At 46.4% G+C, this 27,971-nt stretch overlaps 1 protein-coding gene across 1 annotated transcript in view; it reads right to left on the bottom strand.

Annotated features, from left to right (window-relative positions):
* Positions 1-27,971, bottom strand: part of TMEM8B (transmembrane protein 8B) — a 96,469-nt gene that overhangs the window by 15,568 nt on the left and 52,930 nt on the right. Inside the window, exons 8-9 of the mRNA XM_068121735.2 lie at positions 19,589-19,709; positions 713-858 (exon numbers count right to left, since the gene is read on the bottom strand). Coding sequence (XP_067977836.2) covers positions 713-858; positions 19,589-19,709 — 267 coding nt within the window. The remainder of the gene's footprint in view (positions 1-712; positions 859-19,588; positions 19,710-27,971) is intronic.

Below are 27,971 nucleotides of genomic sequence, written 5' to 3'. Positions count from 1 at the left end.
TCATCGCCAATGCTTCATGCTACATGCTTCACAGTACTGCCAACATCATGCTGCCCTCTGCCATCTTGACGACTAACGTAGCACTGAGCCACCTCATGTTGGAATCCGAAACATCACACACAGTGGTGGGAAGAACTAATGTGCGGACTGCACTTTGTTTCATTCAGAATATCTTCACCTGCTTTGGAGAAAAAGAATAGGAGGCATTACTTTTCAGCATGTCCTCGTTATGACAATCAGTTAATTAAATAGAGGCACACATTTTGCAAAGCATTGTAACATATCACAAGACAATAAATATTTCTAGGCTAGCAATAATCCTGGGAGGGTCGACACTGCCTTGCCTGTCTTTTTTGCATAGAGGATTTAACTCTGACCTTTTAGTATCAACTTCTGCATACATCTATGCAAAACAGTCAAATTGTCGCTCAATACCAATAATTTTTAGTGTTTAGAATTCCATGCGGACATGTTTTAGATCATCTTCCCTAAATATTAAAATACAATCAAAGAAAGGATCAATAGCTGAACTGCCGAAGCTGACCATAACTAAGCTCACTGCATGTAGTATATCAGCACATACAATGTTAAACAAAACATTATGTCGTTATTCAAAATGTAGATACAGGATGCACACATTGGCACATTTAATGAAAGGCAAGCAGCGCATTTTGTAAAGAACGAATGTCAGGGGACAGGTGCGGACACCCACCAGCACGGCAACGACAAGCAGCTAGTACATAGGAGTAAGATCGCATGAGACGGCACTCTCCATAGATGCTGCAGTCAGCAATGCAGGGTGACAGGTAAGTGTGTAAGAGAACCTGTGCACTGTTATTGGAGCAATACGTCAACTGCCTGCACAACAGAGACATAAAAATGAGACATGAAATGTGTAAAAGGGATAAAACAAAAAGGAAGGTTGGTGTATCTAAACCAAACGGTTATTTATAGAAGGTATCGTTCCAGGATGTGTTCAATTTATTGAGGTTCATGACTAAATAAGGATGGGTGGGGTGTTTCAAAATGGAGGAACAATAGCTACATGGAAAAACATAGCATAAATGTATCGGTAATAAAATAAATACACAATTGCTGGTCAGATAACCACAGGAATAAGAAAAGATAAATGTTTGCACCACAATATGTAACGTAGCACAAAATAAGCATCAAAAGTATTTATTCATAGAATGCAACAAATGTGTATAACAAAACTGAAGCATAGCTATCATTTAGGACAGAATACAAACTTCACTTCATGGTAATTCTATATTAAACTTGAACGGCACCCGGTAGAGTGAATACCTACACCAGGCGGAACAGTTTGCATTTTGTATCCCACTGATAGGCCGGATATGTATCAGCACCTGAACTAAAATCTAATCGGCTGGTTCCTGCCTGCTACCAAACTCATTCACCTAGTTTTGTCATAATAAGTCTACAACCTTTTGAAATATCATGCTATGTATTGGTTTTGGCCCCATCTCTCAATAGTGAAGAATCATTAAAGAAATTCAAAGAAATAATTGTATCCAGACCAGGATCATCACCAAATTCGATTTATTTAGTCCTTGTCACACACCCAACCTGTCCACCAGGTTTTGGCAGAATCAGTTCATAACTTTTTGAGATATCATGTGTAGTGAAATCGTATTCATACTAATGCTGAACCCAGGTGATGATCGTTGCTCGCTGACACCGCTAGGGGCGCGGCTATAAGACCCGCTGCGGTCGGTGCTCAGGGGGACTTCTCCTGTGACATGTTACATCTAGTGGACTCGCTAACGGTACGCCTGCATAGAATATTAAGCTTGCTTGCATTGAATGTTATGAATGGACCCATGTGATGCCAAACCTTATTCCTATTGCATTTCCTGTGTTTACAGAATGATGTCATGGTCTTAATGGAATTAAACCACCAGATGGACTAAAGTTGTGGACCCGATTGGTTTTTCACAACACTTAATTCCATTAACGATCTACCGACATGGCGGGCAACAAGACGCTGGTGGTCACACCATTCTGCGCCGACCCGCAAGCCTCGGATGGTGGATTGCAACTGAAGCACTGGCTGAAAACGTTGGAGAACCATTTCGCTGAGCCTGAGACCGAGCCGACGGCTGTCGCAAAGCTAGCAACGCTGCACTCCAAAAATCGACTACAAGGTGTACAACAGCATCGCGCAATGTGCGACGTACGACCTCGCTATTGCGGAGCTCAAACGATTGTACATAAAGGAAAAGAGCCCAGTGAATGCTCGGCATTTGCTATTAACGCGACGCCAGCAACCCAATGAGCCGATGGATCACTATGCCCAGGAGCTCCGGCAACTCCTGCTGGACAGCACCCGGGAGCCACGGACTCACGAGCAGGCTCAGGATGACCTTCTCCTAGACGCCTATGTCGCCGGGGTCTCCTCTCAGGACCTAAGGCTCAAACTCCTGGAGAAGACCGACCTGACCTTCGCGGCGGCACTCGAGCAAGGAAAGGTACACACTGAAGCGCAGTTGCAGTCGAACGTCTATGATCGCACGCGCCTCTTGGCGGGAACCTCGCTCCACGCACGGCCAGAGAGTGCTATCGCCGAGGGAGCGGAACTGCTCGCGGAACTTCAGGATGCTCCGGGGGAGGATCCGGTCCTGATGGCTGCCGCAACGGCCAGACCCAAGGCCTTACACGGAGCCACCTGCTATTTCTGTGGGGGACAACGTCATCTCCGGGCCGTGTGTCCGGCTCGGGACGCCATATGCCATTTGTGCTCGCAAAAGGGGCACTACGCAAAAGTGTGCCGGAAAACCGCACGCGGCTCGCGGCCGCGCGCGACCTTGAATGGGCTCATTGCGGAGCCTACGAGCCGAGCTCGGAACACGGCGCCTTACCCGGCTCTGAAGGACAGGGCCCCTCCTCGCGGGCCCCTGGTCGCTCAATCGACCTTGGCGAGTCACCGAACAGCCACAACAGTCTCATCCTCAATCGGGCACGGCACATGCGTCCTTGACCAGACTCCGGGCCACGCGAGGGGCTTTGGAGCCTCGCCAAGCCCCAGCGGTACGTTCTCGTTGTGTCTCTCAAGAGCGTACAGCGTCCACTGGCGGCGACACGAGTTCGGTACCAACTACGGTGGCCCTCACCCGTCAAACGGCGATTTCGAATACTACGGAGGCCTATACCCGTCAAACGGCGATTTCGAATATTACGGAAGCCCATACACATCAAACGGCGATTTTGGATCGTCAAACGGTGATTTCGAATACTACGGAGGCCCATACACATCAAACGGCGATTTTGAATCGCAAAGCACCGGAATGCATGGGAAAGCTCTCTGATGGCTTTAACGGATTCCCCATGGACAACGAATACTCCGGCAACGACCGCAAAACTGCAGATTGCATGGGAACACACCCTGACAACTTATACGAGACTCCACGGGCACCCTCTGACGCCCGGAAAACTGCCGCTGGCATAGGATCCGCCCGCGAGGCTCGGCCGACCCACTCGGGAGGTTCGGTCCCACTCCCAGCAGGCCCGTCCGGCCTGGCTCAAGCCCTTATTCCCCTCATGGTCGAGGGCCATTGTGTGCGGGCCTTGGTGGATACAGGGTCTACGGATAGTTTTATCGACCAGCGACTAGTGCACAGGCATGGTTGGTAGGTCTTGAGGTCTACGAGACGGATCTTCATGGCTTCCCAGGGACTTCGACTCAGCACGAAGGGGGAATGCCGATTGAAACTCGTGATAAAGGGACGGGTTTTCCAGATGTACACCTTATGGTCTTACCTGCTTTATGTGCTGATATTCTGTTAGGACACGATTTTCTTAAGCGACATGGACGTCTGGAAATGGAGTTTGGTGGGCCTGACACGCTTGTTGTGGGGGCTGACGCGCTTGCTGTGCGTGCCCTGGCGAAAATGGAAATCCAGCCGCTTTCGCTGTTCCCCAATCTAACCTCCGACTGTACCCCTGTCGCGGTAAAATCACGGCGCTACTCTCGAGCAGACATGCAATTCATTGCGGACGAAACGGCTCAGCTCTTGAAAGACGGTATCATAGAACCTAGCCGGTCGCCGTGGAGAGCCCAGGTCTTGGTGGTACGAAGCGATGCACACCGCAGACGCATGGTAATCGACTATTCCCAAACGATTAACCGCTTTACACAGCTGGATGCCTACCCCTTTCCGGGGATGGACACGCTGGTGCGACAGGTGGCCCAGTACTCGGTCTACAGCACTCTCGATCTCCGTAGTGCGTACCATCAGATCCCCATCTCTAGGGCAGATCGTATCTATACCACATTTGAGTCGGGGCAACGGTTGTACCAGTTTACTCGATTGCCTTTTGGGGTAACGAACGGGGTCTCCCGTTTCCAGAGGGCCATGGATGACCTCATTGCAAGGGAGAACTTAACCGATGTTTTCGTCTACCTAGACAATCTTACGGTTTGTGGGTATGACCAAGGGCACCATGATGCTAATCTGAAGCGCTTCCTCGAGGTCGCGCAGAGGTATCACTTAACCATGAACGAGGATAAGTGTCAATACTCTCTACGCAAGATAGATCTTCTGGGGTACACCATGACCCATGGCTCTGTCGCTCCGGATAAGGAGCGTCTGCGACCTTTGCTCGACATGGCCCCTCCCTGCGATCGGGCGTCCCTGAAGCGCGTCCTCGGCCTATTCGCCCATTACTCAAAATGGGTCCAAAATTTCTCCGTGAAACTTCGCCCCCTTGTGGCCTGCGACACATTCCCTCTGCGTCCGGCCGCCTTGGCGGCCTTTGGAGGCCTTAAGGCCGACATCGCCAGTGCCGCTGTGGCGACGATCGACGAGAGCGGATCTTTCGTCCTCGAAAGTGATGCCTCAGATCAGGCCATCGCGGCGACCCTCTCCCAAGGAGGGCGTCCGGTGGCTTTCTTTTCACGGACTCTTACCTCCGCTGAGCGGAGACATTCGTCTGTCGAAAAGGAAGCGTATGCGATCGTCGAGTCTATTCGGCGATGGCGCCCGTACTTACTCGGGCGATATTTCCAAATCATCACGGACCAGCAAAGTGTTGCGTTCATGTACGACACATTACATGCCCAGCGCATTAAGAATGAGAAAATCACTTGCTGGCGTATAGAGCTTGCCGACTTCTGCTACACTATCAAATACCGCACGGGGAAGGATAACCAGGCCGCCGACGCCTTATCGAGACCGGCTACGTGCGCGGGTATCGCCACTTTGGAGGGCCTGCGCGTGCTGCATGCCACTGCGGGGCATCCGGGCGTAACGCGTTTCGCTCATTTTGTGCGGCGTGGCAATCTACCATACTCGATTGACGATATCCGCCGTATCTGTTGCGACTGCGCTATATGCGTGGACATCAAACCGCGTTTCTACAACCCACCCATGGGGACTCTGGTTAGGGCTACGAGGCCGTGGGAACGCTTGGCGATGGATTTCAAGGGCCCATTGCCAGTGTCGAGTAACTCTCGCTATCTGCTCACTATCGTCGATGAGTACTCGCGATTTCCCTTAGCTTATACGTGCGTGGACATGACTGCTGCCACGGTAATGCGATGCTTACAGAATTTGTTCTCTATGTTCGGGTACCCGGCCTATGTGCATACCGACCGGGGTGCGGTCTTCTTGTCTCAGGAGGTGCGAGGCTATCTGCTCCAAAATAACATCGCTTCTAGTTACACCACGCCGTACAGACCCCAGGCAAATGGGCAGATCGAACGCTTCAACGGGATTATATGGAGGGCCGTCATGCTCAACCTCCGGACCCTCGGCCGGAGCCTCGATAAATGGGCTTGGTCGCTACCTGCGGCGTTGAACTCGATCAGGGCTCTACTGTGTACGGCCACCAACCAGACTCCCCACGAGAGACTTTTCCACCACCCCCAGGAGCACGGGGTGTATACGGTCTTTACCCAGTTGGCTCGCTGAGCCCGGGCCGGCCTACCTCAAACGGGCGGTTCGCACGAGCAAGTACGACCCCTTAGTGGACAAAGTGCAGATATTCCAGGCTAATCCTGAGCATGCTCGTGTGATGACGGCTGATGGACGTGAGACCACTGTCTCCGTACGTCATCTTGCCCCATGTGGGATCGCCGACCCTTGTAGGGAATCGGACGAACCGATCGAACCAATCTATGAGACTATGGACTCTTCCGACGCTGAAAGTCTGCCGACCCTCCCCTCGCCGCATCTACCCGTGCCCGAAGGCTTGGCGGTACCCCCTTCGTCACCTGACTCCGGTAGCTCCTCCGACGCCGGGGTCTCTGGGATACGTGATGCCGTACCCGGGGAATTTCGGACGCGTGCTGGCAGAGAAATTCGCCGCCCGGACCGGTACGGTTGGGTCGACTGATACCATGTTCCACACCCTGTTAATGCTGACGCTCGCTCGATTCTAGCTGCTCTGCAGTATAATTCTAACGGCGGGGAGAATGTAGTGAAATCGTATTCGTACTAATGCTGAACCCAGGTGATGATCGTTGCTCGCTGACACCGCTAGGGGCGCGGCTATAAGACCCGCTGCGGTCGGTGCTCAGGGGGACTTCTCCTGTGACATGTTACATCTAGTGGACTCGCTAACGGTACGCCTGCATAGAATATTAAACTTGCTTGCATTGAATGTTATGAATGGACCCATGTGATGCCAAACCTTATTCCTATTGCATTTCCTGTGTTTACAGAATGATGTCATGGTCTTAATGGAATTAAACCACCAGATGGACTAAAGTTGTGGACCCGATTGGTTTTTCACAACATCATGCTATACATCATTTTTGGTCCTATCTCTCAATAATGAAGAATCTCACTTTTAAAATGATAGTTTCCGAATCTGTATCTTCAACAAAATCTAATCATTTTGTCCTTGTCACAACCCCTCCGGTCCACCAAAATTTTTTCCGAATCTTTACATAACATTTTGAGATATCATGCTCACAGACAGACAAACAGTCAGACAGGTGAAAACATAAGCTCAGTACACCTTTTGTGATAGAGGTAATAACAGAAATAAATGCTCAGTAAACATTTTTTTACGGACACAAAATGCATATCAATCCAATTTTAACCCAATATCGATATCCAATCACATAGTCACTTCCTGCATCCTCTCTTGCCTGTATATGGCTGGTAAGTGAGAATTGAGTCGTTCAAAGTTGTTTGTTAATCTAACACTGATTGCTGCTCACTTGGCCACAAATTGGTGAACAAAAAACAAGTTTATTGCGATACAACGTCTAGGCTCATTGGAGAGTGATGAGACAAAGAATAATATGACAACGTAGTGAAAGTGGGGTCACAGTTAGACACAACAATCATGGCGACGAACAAATTGGAAACCATGAAAGTGGGGAAAGGAGGAAACGATGACAAGGAAACGATGGCAGGCTGAGTCAACCCATCTAGTGTTATTTCAACGGTAGGCCAGGGGCTCAATCTCAAGACCCGAAGATCTTAAGCCAGCCACCTTAACCGTTAAGCCAACACCAAGCTATAATATCCCAGTAATGGATAGAGACAGCCATAAACTTTCCTTTGGAGGGAAAGACAGCCATAAACTTTCCTTTTCCCCAACTAACATTCACCACCATATCATGAACACTATTTTCCCATACACACCTATCGTTTGCTTTGTTTGTTGGATTTATTTTGACACAACAAGTTCAATAGGTACGTGTTTTTTTTCTAAAATATTGTTATGAATTTGGTAGAGCAACATCTAGAGCTAGGTAGATCTGAATAGGTAGGTATTCGACTGTCGTGACAGGGACTCTACATGTAATAAGTTCTTGATGTTGAGGCGTTTGTCGGGGTAAGATGTATGATTGTGGATCTACCTGGAGATTCGAGTGTTAAATAGTGAGGGATTAAAGGTAACGCCCCTGTGAGTTTCACCTAGTAGTCAAACCTTTGTCCATTATGGCACTCCAAACCACATAAACATTAGTTAGGTCCTTAGCGCAACATTAAATAATTCCTTTCCCTGACAATGACTTCGGAACAAACGGACAGGAAACCAGGCTAGGACACCGCCGATGATGGCCGCAGCCAGCTACACCTCCGCTGGGCCTCGAGTGCCACGCGCTATCACAACACTACAGGCCTGTGATTCGGTGGAGGGCACTGATTGGGTGGCGCACCAAGGAACGTGACGTCACCAGCGAGGTTATTTAAGGGAGCGCCGAACGTTCTTCGTTCTTCTTGTTCTCTTGCCTCTCTGGTGTCTGGCAGTGCAGCTTTTGGTCTCTTGTGGTTCATGCTTTGAGTTGCGCAGCAGTTGAGAAGAGTTCTGCAGAAGAGTTGGCTGCCAGCACTCCCGCAGAGAGTTCACTTCAGTTGAGCCGGAGGAGTTGAGTTGAGACCAGTCCCGGAGCGAGTTGGAGGGACGAGACGTGCAGTCAAACCTGCGTTCTCCCCGTTCCTGTCTTTTCGTGCTTCGTGTGGGGATCGATCTTGGGTGAAGCCGCTGGCCTGCGTTGGGTGCCTTGGAGATTGGTGCACCGACCTCGTGGGCGGCGAGAGGATCGGAGCTTGGAGAAGGCCTGGTGGCGGCTGAGCGCGGCCGTGTCACAAGAAGACGACGGAGACAGATAAGCCCGGGCTCCGCGTACACTGTACACGACGTGACGTGTTTCTTTTGTAATTCATAATCTCCCTCGTATCGTGTTTGATATCTGTTGTGTGTGGGATCCCAATTTAGGCTTCTGATTAGAGATATTACCGGCGCGGGCTTTTTCACTGTCTTTACTTTTCATTAATAAATCCTTGTATTATTTTCTGTATATATCTGAACGCAGTTTCCTGGGTGTTTCATTTTAATAGATAAGGCTGCGGAGCTTGCTGTGTCCGCCATTCCGCGCGTTTAACTTTGTGTTGAGTTGGAATCCGCCATTGAGTTTTCGCCTCGGGAGTGTAAAGTCTCGCAATCGGCCATCCGTAACTGTGGTGTTAATCGCGGTTGCGTAACAAGTGGTGTCAGGAGTGTAGGATTCGAACCCGTCGGACAAATTTTTTTGTCCGCGGCGAGACATCGACACGGTCGGGCGTACATTGCGCCCGACGTTCGAACGCAAAATTTTTATAGGCGAGGCGGAGAAATTTAGTAATCAATTGGGCATACGGAGCGCGATATCGCGTCTTCGTCAAATTTAAATTGTGTTTTTGGAATTGAAATAAATACGCGCGCGGGGAACGACCTTCCGAAAAGCGGATGTCGGAGGTCGACGAAATGGAGGTGCGTAGCGAGGCCTCCGTCAGCGTTGGGAGTGAGCCGGAAATAGGGGAATTTGATGCAGAGGTGAGCCTTGGAACCTCCCTCGTCCCGAGAACCAACTTATGCCCCTCCCCTACCGGGGAGTCGGGAACAAGTGGGACGGCCCCGATAGATCTCCAGACCATAGTAAATTTAATAAATGCTCAGAGGGCCGAGGGTGAGCGAAACCTTGCAGAAATTCGGGGAATAAATGATAAAATTGACAGGCTGGAAAATAAAATGAGTAATGATATGGGAGAAATGAAAAGTGGGTTGGAAAATAAAATTGAAGGGATGGAAAATAAAATGGAGTCGCAGGGGAAGGAATGGAGGGAAGGACTGAAGGACATGAGTGACCAAATTAATGGATTGAAAGGGGAAATGAATGCTCAGAACGAGCAATTGGAGAACAAAATTAATGCCCAAACAAAAAACATGGAGGGGCAAATGGGTAGATTAGAGGAGGGTTTGAAAGAACAGATCGAAGGGATGGAAGGAAATTTGGAATGTGAGAGTTGTAATGGGGAATGTTTCCCACATTCTGGCCTGGTTGTTTATCGGGACCGTGTGGATGTCACAACACCCCAACCGGGGGATGAATTTGGAATTGTGCAGCACCAGGGCGGTGGTGCGGAGCAAGAGGGGGTAGAGTTTTTGGGGGTCCGTGCAATGGAGCCGGACCAGGTATTTATTGGGGATATTGATCAAAGCCTGGCGGGGCCAGGAATGATTTGTGGAAATGATGAGGATGAGGATGATTCGATCCAGCGGCTGGAGACCTGTGACAGTCCCATGGAGGTAGAGCTTGTCCAGGCCCAAAGGAGTCTGGGGGAAGAGGTGAGTTGGTCCAAGGAGGTGGTTGGAATGACCGAGGGGACGCTCACCGTACACTGCTATTTGGAAACAGAGGCTCCAAAATTGGACAACCATTTGGGGGAGTGTGTTGGCTCCGGGCTGGATTTGGATCTTGGAGGATCGGGAGATAGAGCTTCTGGAGATTTGGTCCCTGTAGGGAATTTGGATCAACTGCAGGGAGGGGCAGAACAACCAGTGGTAGAGGTTGTTCCCTGCAGCTGCGGTTTGGCAGTGGGAATGAAAATTTGTAAAATAAAATTTAAAATAAAATTACAATGGGAACTTGATTTGGAGCAGCCATGGTTGGGATTGGTCCCCGGGCTGCGGGATCTGGACATGGAGAGGTCATGGGTGATGGCCTCGGGCAAAAGTTGCCCCTTTCAAAATTTGGGTATGCCAGCCAGCTGGGGGGCTGTGATGGCGAGATTTGGACGTGGGGTCCAGCCTTGGGTGTCGAGGTACGACCTGGGTCCCACGGGGGGTCTGGTGGAGTGTGGCGTCCCTTGTCCGTCGGGGCGCCGTCCGAGCTGGTGGCTCGGGCTGGCAGGGTCACCGGACCCTGGTGGGGGTTAAGACCTCCAGAGGGGTCCGAGGTGGTTTCTCAAGCCTGGGTTGGCATTTATTGAGGACCACTAGGGGGAGGTGTTGTGGGTCGCGCTTTGGTGGTGGCACCGCAGATGGCCAGCTTGGGCCTGATGTAGTGACCACCCGGGCAAGCGACCTAACACCCTCTCCCTGAGACTTTGGGACAACTGGCATGTGATGACCTGCCATGCCGTGTTGGTCGATGGACGCGGGTCAAACCGAATGGACAGGGATGGAGATAGCCTGCCGGACAACCATTGGGGCATCTGTGGAACGTGATGGTGTGAGTGACCTTCCACAGATGCTCCGTTATGATTTATGGACTCTCGGGTTGGGAAGAGAGCCATGGGGATGTGAATCGGGAGATGTGTAACGAGCCGAGCATGTGGGCCATGCTCGGCTGGCATGTGTATGGCAAAGCATCTTTCTTTGGTGAGGTTAGTAAAATGTGACAAATGTTTGGCATGGGTAATCTGTGGGTTAGATGCAAATTTAAGGGTGGATTTTGAAATGTCATGGTGGACACTGTACAGTGACGCCATTATTGATCCGGGTGTGCAGACCAAAGTGTTGGAGGCTGTGATGAAATTAATAGGGTAGCAAGACAGCTTTCAACTGGTTGCGGGGGCAACTGTGCTGATATTTGGGACGCGGGGTTATGGGGATGTAGTTGTGTTGTCTTTGGGTCAACGTGGTGCTGTGCGTGTCCGAGGTGTGTGGACCATGTCTTCTGGGTGGGTCTCCTGGTGGAGCATGGCTGTTGACTGGACCTTGGTGTGGTCAAGTGTGGGTGAGCACTGGGGGGCTGCAGTTCTGTAGTCGGACTGGGGGATGATGGGGAGGTGCAGGGGACGTGGCTGTAGGGATGCCACGCACTGCGACCGTGCCCCCCAGGACCGAGGTTGTGTGTGCGGTAGACGGTAGTGTGTGTTGTGGCAGCAAGTGCTCACCACATTGGCCAGCTGGGGCTGGTGCAGCTGTGTTCCTCGCAAGGGGGCCGAAGGATGGATGGTGGGTCGCACCCTTATGGACATTCATGGGCCATGTTGGCGCTTTGACTGCTCACCTTGTCCCGATGACCCTTGCACGGTAGAGGTGCAGAGCTGTCGTGGCCACAGGTAGTTGTGTAGCGATGATCACCGTTGGATGCGGATCCACATACCTGCCAGTGTAGTGGGGACAAAAGAGAAATTTGGAAGTATTTGGTAGGCCCAATGTGAAATTTTGGGAAATTAGGAGGGTGGATGACACTCTTGAACCCGACCAACCTGCAGCTACCTGCACTTGAGGTGAGTGTTTTAAGGAGTACTGTCCCAGGCTTCAGGACTTGCTTTGGGAAATTGGGGACATGTAATTTGGAGTTGGGAGGCGGGTGAGAGTGATGACATGGCCGGTGAGGGGATGGAATGGGAGCCACACAGTGTCTTGTGGGTGGCGTATGTTTTTGTGTTGTGGTTATGTGTTTTGATGTGGTCGTGAGAGTGGAACCTGGAGAGTGAGTGATGATTATTGGAGATAATGAGGGGTGATACTTGTGCTTTTGGAAATGTGCTTTTGGAAATGTGTGATGGTTTAAATGTGAACTGGGGGATTTCACATGTGGCAGGCCATGGCAAGCCTTGTAACACCTTTTACACCATCTATGGAATTGTACTGAATTGTGCTGAGTTGTGTGGAGAATTGAATGGCAGCGGGGGAGGAAGTGTGTTTTGGGGTCTTGTGGGTGGGGAAGGTGTGTGTGTCTGCAGGTACAGAGCAAGCTCTGAGGAGCGATGCCTGCGGGCCCCCCCTCTGCGGCAATTACCCCTGGCAGCCGGTGGTAACTGGAAATTGGAGCTCGTCGGTGGAGGGTCTGGTTGGGCGCCGCGGGGTGAGGAAGTCCCCTGGTGACCCGTGTTGCTGCGCGAAAGCAGGAGGCAAAGGAGCCTGGTGTGTGTGGAGACCCTCACCGGCGAGGTAACGGCGGAAAGGGGCTGTTGGGCTGTCACGGGGCCAAGAGGTAAAGGGGGGGGGGGCAATGAACTTGTAAGTCGGTTGACTTGTTTTTGGGACTGCGGGCACCACAGCCTGATGCGCCCCCACCATCTTTTTGTGCGGTACCTCCCCGCTGCCTAGTTGAGGAATGCACACACACACGAATGACATCAATGCCATGGTCCTGCAGGGGGGTGTATTGAGAAGAACCTTATTGATTTTTGAAATGCCTTGATGACCTATGGAATGAGAATGAGTGGTTAAAGGGTCCGTGTTGCATGCATGTGGGCGAAATCCACCGAGCCATGTCACTTACCTGCAACATCTGGACAGGGCCCGAGGAAATTTAGGGGGTGCATTGGGATGGCCCCGCAGGTAAGGTTGTGTCTTGTGGCATCCACCGGGGGACGCGGTCTGTAGACCGGGGTATGTACAAAGGTTAGAGTTTTGAGTTTTTGGAAAGATGGTTAAGTTTTGTGGTTAAGTTAGTGTTGTGTGTTGTTTGTTTCCTCCCTCCACAGGAACAACGAAGAAAATGTACATACTTGCATGATGGTTAAGGGGTTTAGCATGTTAAGGAAGTGTAGGTAGGTAGTCCGACTCACTTCCCACAGCCCTTCCTGATTTATTTAATAGGTTAATTAAGTGTGTGACAGTAAGTGTTAAGGCTGGAATGGTAGCGCCTGCGGTGAACCTTGCAGGAGCTACGGTTCCAGGGGGGGGGGGGGCTGTGTTATGAATTTGGTAGAGCAACACCTAGAGCTAGGTAGATCTGAATAGGTAGGTATTCGACTGTCGTGACAGGGACTCTACATGTAATAAGTTCTTGATGTTGAGGCGTTTGTCGGGGTAAGATGTATGATTGTGGATCTACCTGGAGATTCGAGTGTTAAATAGTGAGGGATTAAAGGTAACGCCCCTGTGAGTTTCACCTAGTAGTCAAACCTTTGTCCATTATGGCACTCCAAACCACATAAACATTAGTTAGGTCCTTAGCGCAACATTAAATAATTCCTTTCCCTGACAATGACTTCGGAACAAACGGACAGGAAACCAGGCTAGGACACCGCCGATGATGGCCGCAGCCAGCTACACCTCCGCTGGGCCTCGAGTGCCATGCGCTATCACAACACTACAGGCCTGTGATTCGGTGGAGGGCACTGATTGGGTGGCGCACCAAGGAACGTGACGTCACCAGCGAGGTTATTTAAGGGAGCGCCGAACGTTCTTCGTTCTTCTTGTTCTCTTGCCTCTCTGGCGTCTGGCAGTGCAGCTTTTGGTCTCTTGTGGTTCATGCTTTGAGTTGCGCAGCAGTTGAGAAGAGTTCTGCAGAAGAGTTGGCTGCCAGCACTCCCGCAGAGAGTTCACTTCAGTTGAGCCGGAGGAGTTGAGTTGAGACCAGTCCCGGAGCGAGTTGGAGGGACGAGACGTGCAGTCAAACCTGCGTTCTCCCCGTTCCTGTCTTTTCGTGCTTCGTGTGGGGATCGATCTTGGGTGAAGCCGCTGGCCTGCGTTGGGTGCCTTGGAGATTGGTGCACCGACCTCGTGGGCGGCGAGAGGATCGGAGCTTGGAGAAGGCCTGGTGGCGGCTGAGCGCGGCCGTGTCACAAGAAGACGACGGAGACAGATAAGCCCGGGCTCCGCGTACACTGTACACGACGTGACGTGTTTCTTTTGTAATTCATAATCTCCCTCGTATCGTGTTTGATATCTGTTGTGTGTGGGATCCCAATTTAGGCTTCTGATTAGAGTTATTACCGGCGCGGGCTTTTTCACTGTCTTTACTTTTCATTAATAAATCCTTGTATTATTTTCTGTATATATCTGAACGCAGTTTCCTGGGTGTTTCATTTTAATAGATAAGGCTGCGGAGCTTGCTGTGTCCGCCATTCCGCGCGTTTAACTTTGTGTTGAGTTGGAATCCGCCATTGAGTTTTCGCCTCGGGAGTGTAAAGTCTCGCAATCGGCCATCCGTAACTGTGGTGTTAATCGCGGTTGCGTAACAATATGTTTTAAAAACAAAGGCTTCGTGTATAAATACCAAGACCCACAGTAAATAAAGGTAAACATTTGTGTGTTTAATTCAAGGTCCAATGTCATGAAACTAAGTTTAGCTCTCAAGGGAATGAAGCTGAATGCTCAGCTGAATAATTTGAGTTTGGATCATTTGAATTTGGCAAATGACAGAAACTCAAAGTGGGAGTCCAGATGTTATCAGCAATACACATGCATTAATTTTGCTTACCGAAGCAGCACAATACACCTGGCAGTGTACTATTAGATCATGGGCGATAAAGTGCTTAAGGTAATCTCACGTATGAGCATATGTAATATTGAGGAGGGTTGAAGCAAACGAAAGAGCCGCATTTTGAGCAATTCCTCAACACTGGAAGACATCAGTGATGACTCAAAGAATGCTTGCAAAGTGATAAACCTCACCTACAGTCGTGGCCAAAAATATTGGCACCCTTGCACTTTTTTCAAATAATGCACATGGTGGACAAATTGGTAGCATGGTGGACAAATTTCAAAGAATTTTTCAAATAAATAAGAAATTATTTCAAATAATTTCTTCTTAAAAATTGTTGAAATAAAGAAATATTTTGGTATCCACATATGTATTTCTTTGGTTTGCAGTGGGACAACACAAAGAAAGCTGAAAAAACTACTAAATCTTAGCTTATTCCATACAGAAATCCTAAAATGGCCCGGACAATATTATTGGCACCTTTTAGAAGTTGTTAGAAATAATTAGATTTCAAGCAGGTGATTTTCCTTTACTTTGGAATTGAACTCACTTGTAGTGAGTTGCAGGTGCCTGAAATATAAAAATCACTCAACCAACCAAGTTGATTAGAGAAAGGAGTCATTCTGCTGTTTTGTGTCACTGTGTGTACTGCAATGAGCATGGAGAAAAGAAAGAAAACCAGAGAATTGTCTGAGGTCACACACAAGATTGTAGCCAAGCATGGACAATCTCAAGGCTACAGGTCCAGAGACCTCAATGTTCCTGTGTCCACCATACGCAATGTTATCAGGATGTTTAAGGCCCATGCCACTGTAGCCAATCTCCCTGGATGTGGCTGCAAGAGAAAACTTGATCAAATATTGCAGCGAATGATTGTTTGAATGGTGGAGGAAGCACCTCAATCAACTGCCAAAACAGATTCAAGCTGACCTTCAGAAACAAGGTACGACGGTTTCAACTCGCACCATCTGTTGCCAACTCAATGAAAGGGGGTTCTATGGTAGGAGACCCAGGAGGACCCCCCACTGCTGAGAAAGCCTGACTGGAGTTTGCCAAAACACACGTGAACAAGCCAAAATCCTTCTGGGAGAATGTTCTGTGGACAGATGAGACCAAATTAGAGCTTTTTGGTGAAGCACATCATCTCTATGTTTACAGAAAACAAAATGAAGCCTTCCAAGAAAAGAACACCTTCCCTACAGTCAAACATGGAGGAGGTTCAGTGATGTTTTGGGGTTGCTGTGCTGCCTCTGGCACTGGGTGCCTTGAATGTGTGCATGGCATCATGAAATCAGGAGATTACAAGGCATTTTGGAGCGTAATGTTCAACCCAGTGTCAGAAATCTGGGTCTCTGTCGAAGGTCATGGGTCTTGCAACAGGACAATGACCCCAAACAAACTTCAACAAGCGTTATGCCTAGGTCTCCCGTCGGTGAAGTCATGTGAGTTGACAAAGTGGAAGATGCAAGGCGGCCATCTTGGATTTTGACATGGCGACCCAATTTTCAATAGCGTTCTCCCTTATGCATAGATACACCCACACACCAGATTAGAAGTTAGTAGTTCGTTTATTTTTCAAGATATTTCGCTCACAAGGTTCAGACATATATATGGTGGTGGCCATCTTGGATTTTAACGTGGCGACCCAATTTTCAATAGCGTTCTTCCTTATGCCGAGATACACCCACGCACCAGATTAGAAGTTGGTACTTCGCTTATTTTTCAAGATATTTCGCTCACAAGGTTCAGACATATATATGGTAGCGGCCATCTTAGATTTTGACGTGGCGACCCAATTTTCAATAGCTTTCTTCATTATGCCTAGATACACCCACACACCAGATTAGAAGTTGGTACTTCGCTTATTTTTCAAGATATTCTGCTCACAAGGTTTAGACATACATGGCGGTGGCCATCTTGTATTTTGACGTGGTGACCAAATTTTCAATAGCTTTCTTCCTTATGCCCAGATACACCCACACACCAGATTAGAAGTTGGTACTTCGCTTATTTTTCAAGATATTCCGCTCACAAGGTTCAGACATATATGGTGTCAGACATACATGGCGGCGGCCATCTTGGATTTTGACGTGGGTTGCACCCACACACCAAATTAGAATTCGGTCCTTCGCTTACACATGCACGCACGCCCGCACGGGAAAACCATAGTCCCCCTTTCGCTCCGCGGTGCGACAGGGGACAAAAAGCACACAGGAATGGTTCAAGACAAAACACTGGACTGTTCTGGAGTGGCCAGCAATGAGTCCAGATGTAAATCCCATTGAACACCTGTGGGGAGATCTGAAAACAGCAGTTGGGAGAAGGCATCCTTCAAATCTGGGAGAACTGGAGCAGTTTGCACAAGAAGAGTGGGCCAAACTGCCAATAGAGAGGTGTAGGAAGCTCATTCATGGCTAGAGGAAGCACTTGACTGCAGTTATTTTGTCCAAACGCTGTGCTACCAAATATTAAGTTGAGGGTGTCAATCATTTCGTCAATGCCATTTCTTTTTATTTTCTGATTTAAAAGGATATATTAAGTTCTGAATAAAAAAAACAACAAAGGTTCTGTAATATTAACAGTGAAATAAAGAATTGTGGAGACCAAATACTTTTGTCAATTTCAACTTATTTTTAGAGAAAATTGTGAGTTATTTGAAAAATGTGCAAGGGTGCCAATATTTTTGGCCACGACTGTATGAGCTCTTCCATGAGCTTTGATCTTGTACAGAAAAAAGAGCAAAACAAGTACACATACATTCAAAGTACACCGCCCCCATGCCAAATAATTAAATATCCTACAGCGCGGCATTGCCGGGGTGCCTCCGGCGCCCGGCAATACCGCAGTGCAGCTCATAGAGGCTGCATTGGGAGGGAGAGGTGTACACTAATTGATTGATTAATTGTATAATTAAAATCAATAAAAGATTATCACAAAATATTTTCTTAATCAATTGGCTAATACCATAACAAAACCACTCGTGCTTCATCCGAAGATGTATCTTTTAGAAATTTAATCAAATAAATCATTAATAAAAAATTAAATAATTAATTGATTAATCAATAAATAATTCATCGATTAATCAATAAATAATGAATCGATTAAATGATTAATCAATTAATCAAAAATATCCTTGATGGCCACATCACTTGGTCACTGCCATGTCCAAATATTAGCTTCCCAGCTCAAAAGGTGCCTGAGATATTGGCCAAATGAGAAAGAAAATAAATAAATGATTAATAATGAAAATAAATAAATAATAATCATTAAAAAATTAAATTATCAATCAATTCGGTCACAGAACACATAAACCACCACCATTTCATCAGAATCTGTAACTGGGGGAAAAATTTTTTTTAAAGTAATTCATCGAATAATTAAATAATTAATCGATACATTGATTAATTGATTAATCAATAAATCAAAAATATCCTTGATAGCCACATCACCTGGTCACTCATGTCCAAATATTAGCTTCTGAGCTCAAAAGGTGCCTGAGATATTGGAGAAGATAAATAAATGATTAATAATGAAAATAAATAAATAATAATCATTAAAAAATTAAATTATTAATCCTTTCGGTCAGAGAACACATAAACCACCACCATTTCATCAGAATCTGTAACTTAAAAATACAATTTTTTTTTGTCATAATCAAATAATTAAATAATTAATCGATTAATTGATTAATTGATTAATTAATAAATCAAAAATATCCTTTGCAGCCAAATCACCTTGTCATTGGCATGTCCAAATATCAGCTTCCTAACTCAAAAGGTGCCTGAGTTAATGGTCAGAAGAGAAATGAAATTTAATTAATTAAATAAGTACTTAATTAATCGCTAATAATTAAATAACTCATCAATTAATTGATTAATCAAAAAACAAAAAATACCGTTTTTGACAAAGGACTTGCTCACTATTGTGCCGAAATTTCAGCTTCCTAGCTCAAAGGATGGCTGAGATATCGCCCGGACAAACAAACAACCAAGAAAACAAACAACCAGAGTGAAAACTGAGTACTCTCTTTCAGCGTGCGTCACTGCCGAGCCCCCTTCGGTGCCCAGCATTGACGATTTGCAATGCCTGGAGATGGTATAGGAAAGGAGCGGTGTACAATAAAAATTAAAAACACAGCCAAAAGTTAAACTAAGAGCGAAGACTAATAATCTAGGCATTTGTTTAGTCCCTCAATAAAACGGCAATGGTGCAAGTGAAATAAATAGCACCGCAAAGCGGGCGTAACCCCTCAGCCCATGCATGGTGGAAACCAATTTCAAGATGGCTGCCGTGACGGCCTTATTGAAAATCACAGTGCGCCCATTTTCGAAAGGAATCTTCCTCTACTCAACCTCAACACACTCTGCAAAAATGGATTTAATCGGACAAGCTGTTCTACTTGAAATTGACGGAAACCAATTTCAAGATGGCTTTCAAGATGGCAATTTCAAGATGGCTGCCGTGGCGGCCATATTGAAAATCGCAGCGAGCCCATGAACCTTCCTCTACTCAACCCCAACACACACTGCAAAAATGGATTTAATCGGACAAGCCGTTCTCCTCGAAATTGACGGAAACCAAAAGTTGACGGACGCCCGGACGACAATACCCCTTAGCCCAATTTGGGCTGAGGGGTGAAAAGGCATTCTATTTATTTCTAAAAGAGTGCTGAAATACCAGTCTTCATTGGAGCAAAGAACTCGAAGTGCCAGATACCAGTGGCCAGGGTGGGGATAGGGCATCAAGAGCTGGCTGCTTTCAGAACCAGCTCGCACCACCATCTGACTCCCCTGAACACCTGCAAAAGCAAAGAGAGAAATACAGAATCACACCCCACAGCAATGTAACACAGCACTAGCTAAATTCGGTGAAGTTACTTCAACTATGTTCAATAACAAGACAAATTTATCAACAACAAGGAAATAACAAAGTTCTTCCTTGGCAAACCTGAACTGCTATCCACCTACAAGGCCTTCAACCGCTGCTTGATGGAGTATTCCTCTCCCCTCTGGGCTGGCACCCATGCCTCACACCTTGCTCAGCTTGTTGCCATGGAAACCAAGGCATTCAAGATCATTGGACTCTCCCATGATGAAGCTGAATCTATGGGCCAATCACTTTCCCATAGCAGACAGGCAATGCTCCCTTTATCCTTTTAGTCTTGCACCCTCTGCTCTCTCCATGCCTTGTCACCACCCAGGTTTCTGCAAGGTGCATGCGGTCCACTAGCAACTCCCTTCTGGTGAAACTCCAAAGTGTGGAATCACTGCTGAAATGATATGGCTGTTATTTGGTTTTCTGGTGGGCCTAACAAATTAGTCATGTGGGCCTCTGCTGATTTAGACACTGCCCGGGTTTGTTGCATCAGATTTCCATTGGCTTTGTTTGGGTCGAGTGTTATTCACAATGAGGGACCCCCAAAAATTTAATCATATGTCGAATGATAGTAAGTTTTAATGAAGCTCGTCAGAATGCATGGAAGTCAGGCATTACGTTCAGCAAATTACGAAAAAAATAAAAATTAAATACGTAATTTTTTGAATGGCCTCAAATTGGGGTTAAGCAATCCAATCTGTCACTGTGTGACGAATCAGCTGCTTTTCTGATATAACCGTGGGGAGGGTGACATGGATAAGAGGGGTTGAGTTAATTTTTAAGCGGTGAAGCCGCTTCAATATTCGGCTATGTCTGTCTGTCAAAAATGAAGAAGAATCTTCATAACCCAGCGTCTTTAATCCTAAAGGGTAATTATAATGGGTTCTAAAGGGTAATTCTAAATTATAATGGGCTCTAAAGGGTAATTCTAAAGGACAATTATACAGGGTTCTAAAGGGTAATTCTAATGGTTCTAAAGGGTAATTCTAAAGGGTAATTCTAAAAGGCAATTCTAAAGGGTAATTCAAAAGGGTAATTCTAAAGGTTATTCTGAAGGGTAATTATGAAGGGTAATTCTAATGGGTTCTAAAGGGTAATTCTAAAGGACAATTCTACAGGTTTCTCAAGGGTAATTCTAAAGGGTAATTCTGAAGGGTAATTCCAAAGGGTAATTCTAAAGGGCAATTCTAAAGGGTAATTCTAAAGGGTAATTTCTAAAGGTTGGTCTGAAGGGTAATTCTAAAGGGTAATTCTAAAGGGTAATTCTAAAGGGTAATTCTAAAGGGTAATTCCAAAGGGTAATTCAAAAGGGCAATTCTAAAGGGTAATTTCTAAAGGTTGGTCTGAAGGGTAATTCTGAAGGGTTATTCTGAAAGGTAATTCTGAAGGGTAATTCTAATGGGTTTTGTTCGTTTCTAGGCTTTGCTTATTTCATATTAAAAATGCCAAAACTGAACCGCTTCCTTCGGGCACGAGTGTGATTTTAAATACCGCATTAAATGTATGTTTCCCTATCGTGCTGTTCATATTTTAAGAGTGCTTTAAATGCACGATTCTCAATCAGCCCATTACCGGTTTTTGTCGCAGGTTGTGATCAAAGTGCGGTCATTCATGTTACCCTGCGCTCACGAAGCGAAAAGCAGGGTTAGGCATTCGGTTAAGTACGTGCGTAGATGGGGCGCACGTGTCTGCATTTAAAAAAAATCATTTTCCCAGCAAGCGTTGGTCCAATTGACATGAAATTACACCATAGGAGCACCTCCGCCTGTATAATTTTTTTTATTCATAATTCTCACGTCAAAGGTCACTTGGTATAAATGCCATCTTGGAAAAACGTTACACCTCTATATCTCCCAAACCGCTCCATGGAAAAAATTGAAACATGGCTCATTGTCAAGTACTCCCCCATGGGGAGTAAGATATGCTAATGATGATGTTATCAGTACCTTAATTATGATGTCATAATCCAACAAGTATAACGCTTCAACCGATCAGTATGAATTTTTTTTCTCTGCAATTGTTGGTGGCACGAAATTTTCACCATAAGAGCTCCTCCTCCTGGAGAATATTTCAATGATGATTATCACATCATAGGTCACGTGGTACAGATGCCATATTGAAAATAATTTGCACCACTATATCTCTGAAATCACTCAATGGAAAACATTTAAACATTGCTCATTGTCAAATACTCCCCATGGGGAATAAGATATGTTAATGATGGTGTCATTGGTGCCTTCTTTATGACATCATAATTCGACAAGTATAACGCGTCATCCGATCAGTATGATTTGTTTCCCTCTAACTGTTCGTCTGATGGACACGAAATTTGTACCATAGGAGTACCTCCTCCTGTAGAATTTTGTAATGATAATTATGACGTCATAGGTCATGTTGTACAAGCTAACTACACATGGGGAAGAGGTGTTGTTAACGATAGCGTCATTGGTGACATAATTATGACATCATAATTCGATAGGGACAATGCTTAGTCTGATCAGTTTGAAATGTATTGAGTGTGATCTCCGCCACAATTATATTACGGAATATAATTTTATGATGTAATCACTCACATGGTCTGGCAGACATATTGGATCAAAGAAAAAAAAACGTTCAAAAACAGAACAGTTGGCTTTCACCAAGTTGACTGCGCAGGGTAAATATTCTATGAATATCATCTAGTTTATTGATGGAATAGTTACTGCTCTGCTAAGGGATGAATTGATGCCAACACATGGTCGCTTAAGAGTACGAGAAACTGCATTTTACCAACAAGACGGTGCTCGGGCACACACATCTATCACAACAAGAAATTTTCTGAACAAACATTGTCCACAACGTTGGGTAGGGAAATTTGGACTGGTACCCTGGCCGCCTCGGAGCCCTCCCTGACTTAACAAACCATGTCAACACTTTCTGGGGAGTAATTGAACTAAAGGTGTTTTCAGCCAATCCGATGACAACAGTGGAAGTGAAAAATACTGTGATAAGAGCATGTGGTGAAATTTATCCAAAACAAACAAACAACATGCATTTTAAGGCCATTTTCCCTGCTAGAGCAGGGGTTAGCCTTGCGGTCCCCATGACAATCTTCTCCATTTTGCCCTATTTTCTGCATCTCTCCTTGTTAACCCCCTTGCCTGCATTTCTTCTTCCACCATCTTTAGCCAAGTCCTTCTCGGTCTTCCCCGTCCTCTACTTCCTTCTACATTCATTTCCATCACTCTTCTCAACCAGTCACTTTCATCCTTCCTCAACAAATGACCAAACCCTCTCAACCTATTCCTCTTCACAGCATCAATCACAGGCTCTATTCCCATCATCTTTCGCAATTCATCATTTGTCTTCCTCTCTCTCAACAACACTCCGCACATCCACCTTACCATTCGCATTTCCACCCTTTCCAGCCTTCGTTGCTGCTCTACGTTCATTACCCATGTCTCGCTCCCATAAATCGTAACACTTCTCACACATGCAGCATACACCTTTCCCTTCAGCTTCAACGACACTCCCCTCCTCATCAGCACGCCACTCAGTTCCCGAAACTTCTTCCATGCACATCTCACTCAAGCAACCGTTGCCGAGTCTGATACACCTTCTCCATTCAGCATGTCTCCAAGATAGCAAAATGTTTTCACACCTTCCAGCTTCATGCCGTCTCCAAGATCCAACTCAACATTTCCTCCATCTGCAGCTCCCTCTGTGCACACCTTACATTTGAATGTAGCTGCCACACTGGTTAGTGACCCTCTCAGACCACTACATTTTTGATGAACCCACTCAGTGCACATTGTACATTGAATGGAGTTCACTCAGATACCCTTCCTGCACACAGCACATGGCCACTTCCAAGTTCTTTCCACCTTAACACATGCTTTACCACTTGCCAGGGTGAAATTATCACATATTATCACATACAGTCACATGAAAAAGTAAGTACACCCCATGTAAAGTTTTGACTTTTGCAACATATTTCAACATGCAGCTATTTGATCTTCATTTCAACAATATTGATCGATAAAGGTGATATAATATAACAAATATCATGAAACATTTACATTTTGTAGTCCATTGTATAATTTAAATAAACATAAATGCAAATTTCGCATGTGGAAAAAGTAAGTACGCCCTTACATTTATCACTACTTCAAATACCTAAAATTAGAATCAGGTGCACCAGCTCAGGTGCAAATGATTAGAACATCGTTGGAGAGGATCTTGGAGGAAACTCTTATTTAAACCTCAGACATTTAGTTTGGTTTGCTCTTTGTTGTTTAAGTGTGCAGTGTCACCATACCTAGATCAAAAGAGCTCTCTGAGGCCTTCAGAAAGAAGGTTATGGGTGCCTACGAGTCTTGGAAGGGATTTAAAAAGATCTCCAAGCAATATGAAATCAATCATTCGACTGTCCGGAAGATCATCTCCAAGTGGAGAAGATCCCAAACAACTGCCAATTTGTTCAGACCAGGCCGCCCCAGCAAGTTCAGCCTGAGAGCAGACCGCAAGATGCTGAAAGAAGTCTCAAAGAACCCCAGAATGTCATCACGGGACCGACAGGTAGCTCTTGCCACTGTTGATGTCAAAGTGCACGAGTCTACCATTAGAAAGAGGCTGCACAAATTTGATCTACATGGGAGGTGTGCCAGGAGGAAACCTTTGCTGTCCAGAAAGAACATCCGGGCAAGACAAAAGTTTGCCAATGAACACCTAGGCAAAAAAAGAGCACTTCTGGAACAATGTGCTCTGGACAGATGAGTCAAAGGTAGAGCTATTTGGCCACAGTACCAGAAGACATGTTTGGCGAAAACCAAAGACAGCATTTGATGACAAGAACCTGATACCAACTATAAAGCATGGTGGTGGAAATATTATGGTTTGGGGCAGCTTTGCTGCATCAAGGCCTGGGCAGCTCACCATCATAGAATCCACTATGAATTCTTCATTGTACCAGAGGGTGTTGAGGATAATGTGAGGCCATCTGTCAGAAAGTTGAAGCTCAACCGAAGGTAGACCTTGCAACATGACAATGACTCTAAACATACCAGTAAATCCACCAAGGAATGGCTGAAAAGAAAGAAATGGAGGGTTCTGGAATGACCAAGTCAAAGCCCGGATCTAAATCCCATCGAGATGTTGTGGGGGATTTGAAACGAGCTGTGCATGCAAGAAACCCCTCAAACATCGCACAGCTGAAAGAATTCTGCATGGAGGAGTGGGCAAAAATTTCTCCCAGACGATGTCAGAGACCGGTAGACAGTTATAAGAAACGCCTACTTGAGGTTGTTTCTGCCAAAGGGGGCAATACCTCCTATTAGAGCTAAGGGTGTACTTACTTTTTCCACATGTGAAATTTGCATTTATGTTTATTTAAATTATACAATGGACTACAAAATGTAAATGTTTCATGATATTTGTTATATTATATCACCTTTATCTATCAACTAGCAGAAGTACCCGGCATTGCCGGGTGGGGGAGGGGAGGGGAGGGGGAAGGGGAGGTGAGGGGAACGGGGAGGAGGGGGAGGGGAGGGGAGGAGAGGGGGGAGGGATGGGAGGGGGAGAGGGGTGGGAGGGGGAAGGGGGAGGGTAGGGGGAGGGGGAGGGGGGAGGGGGAGGGGGGAGTGAGAGGGGGAGGGGAGGGGGAGGGGGGAGGGGGGTGGGAGGGGGGTGGGAGGGGGAGGGGGAGGGGGGAGTGGGAGGGGGGGAGGGGGAGGGGTGGGGTTGGAGGGGGGAGGGGGGAGGAGGGGTGGGAGGGGGGAGGGGGAGGAGGGTGGGAGGGGGAGGAGGAGGGGAGGGGGGAGGGGAGGAGGGGTGGAGGGGGAGGGGGGAGGGGAGGAGGAGGGGAGGAGGAGGGGGAGGGGAATGGGGGAAGGGAGGGGGAGGGGGAAGGGAGGATGGGGAGGGAGGGAGGATGGAGGGGGAGGGGAAGGGGGGGGAAGGGAAGGGCCAGTCAACAATGACGTTGCAGTTCTCATGGTCGGAGAGCAGCACAACAATCGCGACATCGTCCTGCATCTTCGCAACAGCACGAAGCGGGTTTTGGAGACTCACCGATCCTGTGACGCCCTCCAGTACCGGCGTTGCTGGGCGGGGGAAGGGAGACCCATACATTCCCAACCCGTACATTCGCCCTCTCGGCTCAAGCTCACTCGGACAAAAGCCTCGCACAAATTACACCGTGAAGGCCCAATGGCCATGCCTATGCCACAAATCAAGTACGTGAGCGAGTCGGGCGCACTGAATTGAAAATATATAGAACGCTCATACTCCGTGAAAAGTGAAGCCGCCGTGTCGCCATCTTGGTTAGCACGACTCGACCAACTCGCTTCGCGGATCTCGTTTGTTTTGAACGGGTGAATTACGTGCGAACGCGTAACTGTGAGTTTATGGCGGCAAGGAACATCACGTGATCGCTCTGAGCGAATCAGCGCGCTGCTCTGCCACCTGCTCAGATTCCGTGTATAATATTCCTCGCTGAAATGCGCTGAGGTAAATATGAATAAAAAATATGGATCTCGTAAAGATGAAAGAAAAAAAAACCTATGTGGTGTGAATGGCAATGTTCCTCGCTGAAATGTGAAAAAACGCAATCACTTTTCGCTCTGAAATATGTGCGAACGCGTAACTGAGTTTATGGCGGCAAGGAACATCACATGATCGCTCTGAGAGAATCAGCGCGCTGCTCTGCCACCGCCTCAGATTCCGTGCATAATATTCCTCGCTGAAATGCGCTGAGGTAAAAATATGGTAAAAAAATATTATGAAATATTTTTTTTTAGGTCGGCCATGTTCTTCCCAGGCTCAATGGCCATGTCTATGCCAAATATCAAGCATGTGAGCCTCTCCGTTTAGGAGTTTATCGGTAACATTACAGACACACACACACACACACACACACACACACACACACACACACACACACACACACACAAACTGTGTTTTATATATATAGATATTGTTGAAATGAAGATCAAATAGCTGTATGTTGAAATATGTTGAAAAAGTCAAAACTTTACATGGGCTGTACTTACTTTTTCACGTGACTGTATATAATTATATTATCACAGGGTGAAATTTATCCAGATTTACTGAAATTGATCCCGAATTAATGAATGTAGCTGGAGGATATCACTTTGCATTGGAATTGGTTGTGAACAAGTTGGCATTTATGAATGATTGACTTAATTGTGTATAACAAAACAATACCAATAAAATATTGTTTCAAAAAAAATTTTTTTTTTTATGTTCAGTAGTGAATTCTGGGACATCCTGTACATTTAAAGTGTACAGAAAAGGAATCGTCGACAATACCTCATGTTTAAAACAGCAAATAAACTAGAACCACACTCGGTATGGCCCATACCTCCACCAGGCTGAACAATTTAGGTTTTGTATCCCACTGATAGGGCGTATCTGAACCAAAATGTAATCAGCTTGTTATCATCACCTATCCAATTCATCCACCAAGTTTTTGAGGAATTGTGATATACGTTGTTTTTAGCTCAATCTCAATGATGAAGAATCATTGGAGAAAAAAAAAAAAAGAAAAAAAAAAAAAAGCATACGGATTCGGATCTTCACCAAAATCTAATCAATTCGGCCTTGTCACACATCAAACCTGTCCACCAAATTTAGTCTGAATCTGTCTATAACTTTTTGAGATATCCTGCTCACAGACAAACAAACAGTGGTGAAAACAAAGTCTGCCCACCTTTAGTGGCGAAGGTAATAAATGGTTAAATCTTACAAAACTCAATGCAATAGACAGGGGTCTTCTGAAACGGATGGTGCATCTATATATATATATACAGTCACGTGAAAAACTAAGTACACCCCATGTAAAGTTTTGACTTTTTCAACATATTTTTACATACAGCTATTTGATCTTCATTTCAACAATATTGACAGATGAAGGTGATATAATATAACAAATATCATGAAACATTTACATTTTGCAGTCCATTGTATAATTTAAATAAACATAAATGCAAATTTTGCATGTGGAAAAAGTAAGTACACCCTTGGCTCTAATAGGTGGTATTGCCCCCTTTGGCGGAAACAACCTCAAGTAGGCGTTTCTTATAACTGTCTCGTCTCCCAGTCTCTGACATCGACTGGGAGAAATTTTTGCCCACTCCTCCATGCAGAATTCTTTCAGCTGTGCGATGTTTGAGGGGTTTCTTGC

Source organism: Myxine glutinosa, chromosome 1, assembly GCF_964187855.1.
Source record: "Myxine glutinosa chromosome 1, kmMyxGlut1.1, whole genome shotgun sequence".
NCBI lineage: Eukaryota > Metazoa > Chordata > Myxini > Myxiniformes > Myxinidae > Myxine > Myxine glutinosa.
This window is presented reverse-complemented; position numbering and strand designations above follow the sequence as displayed.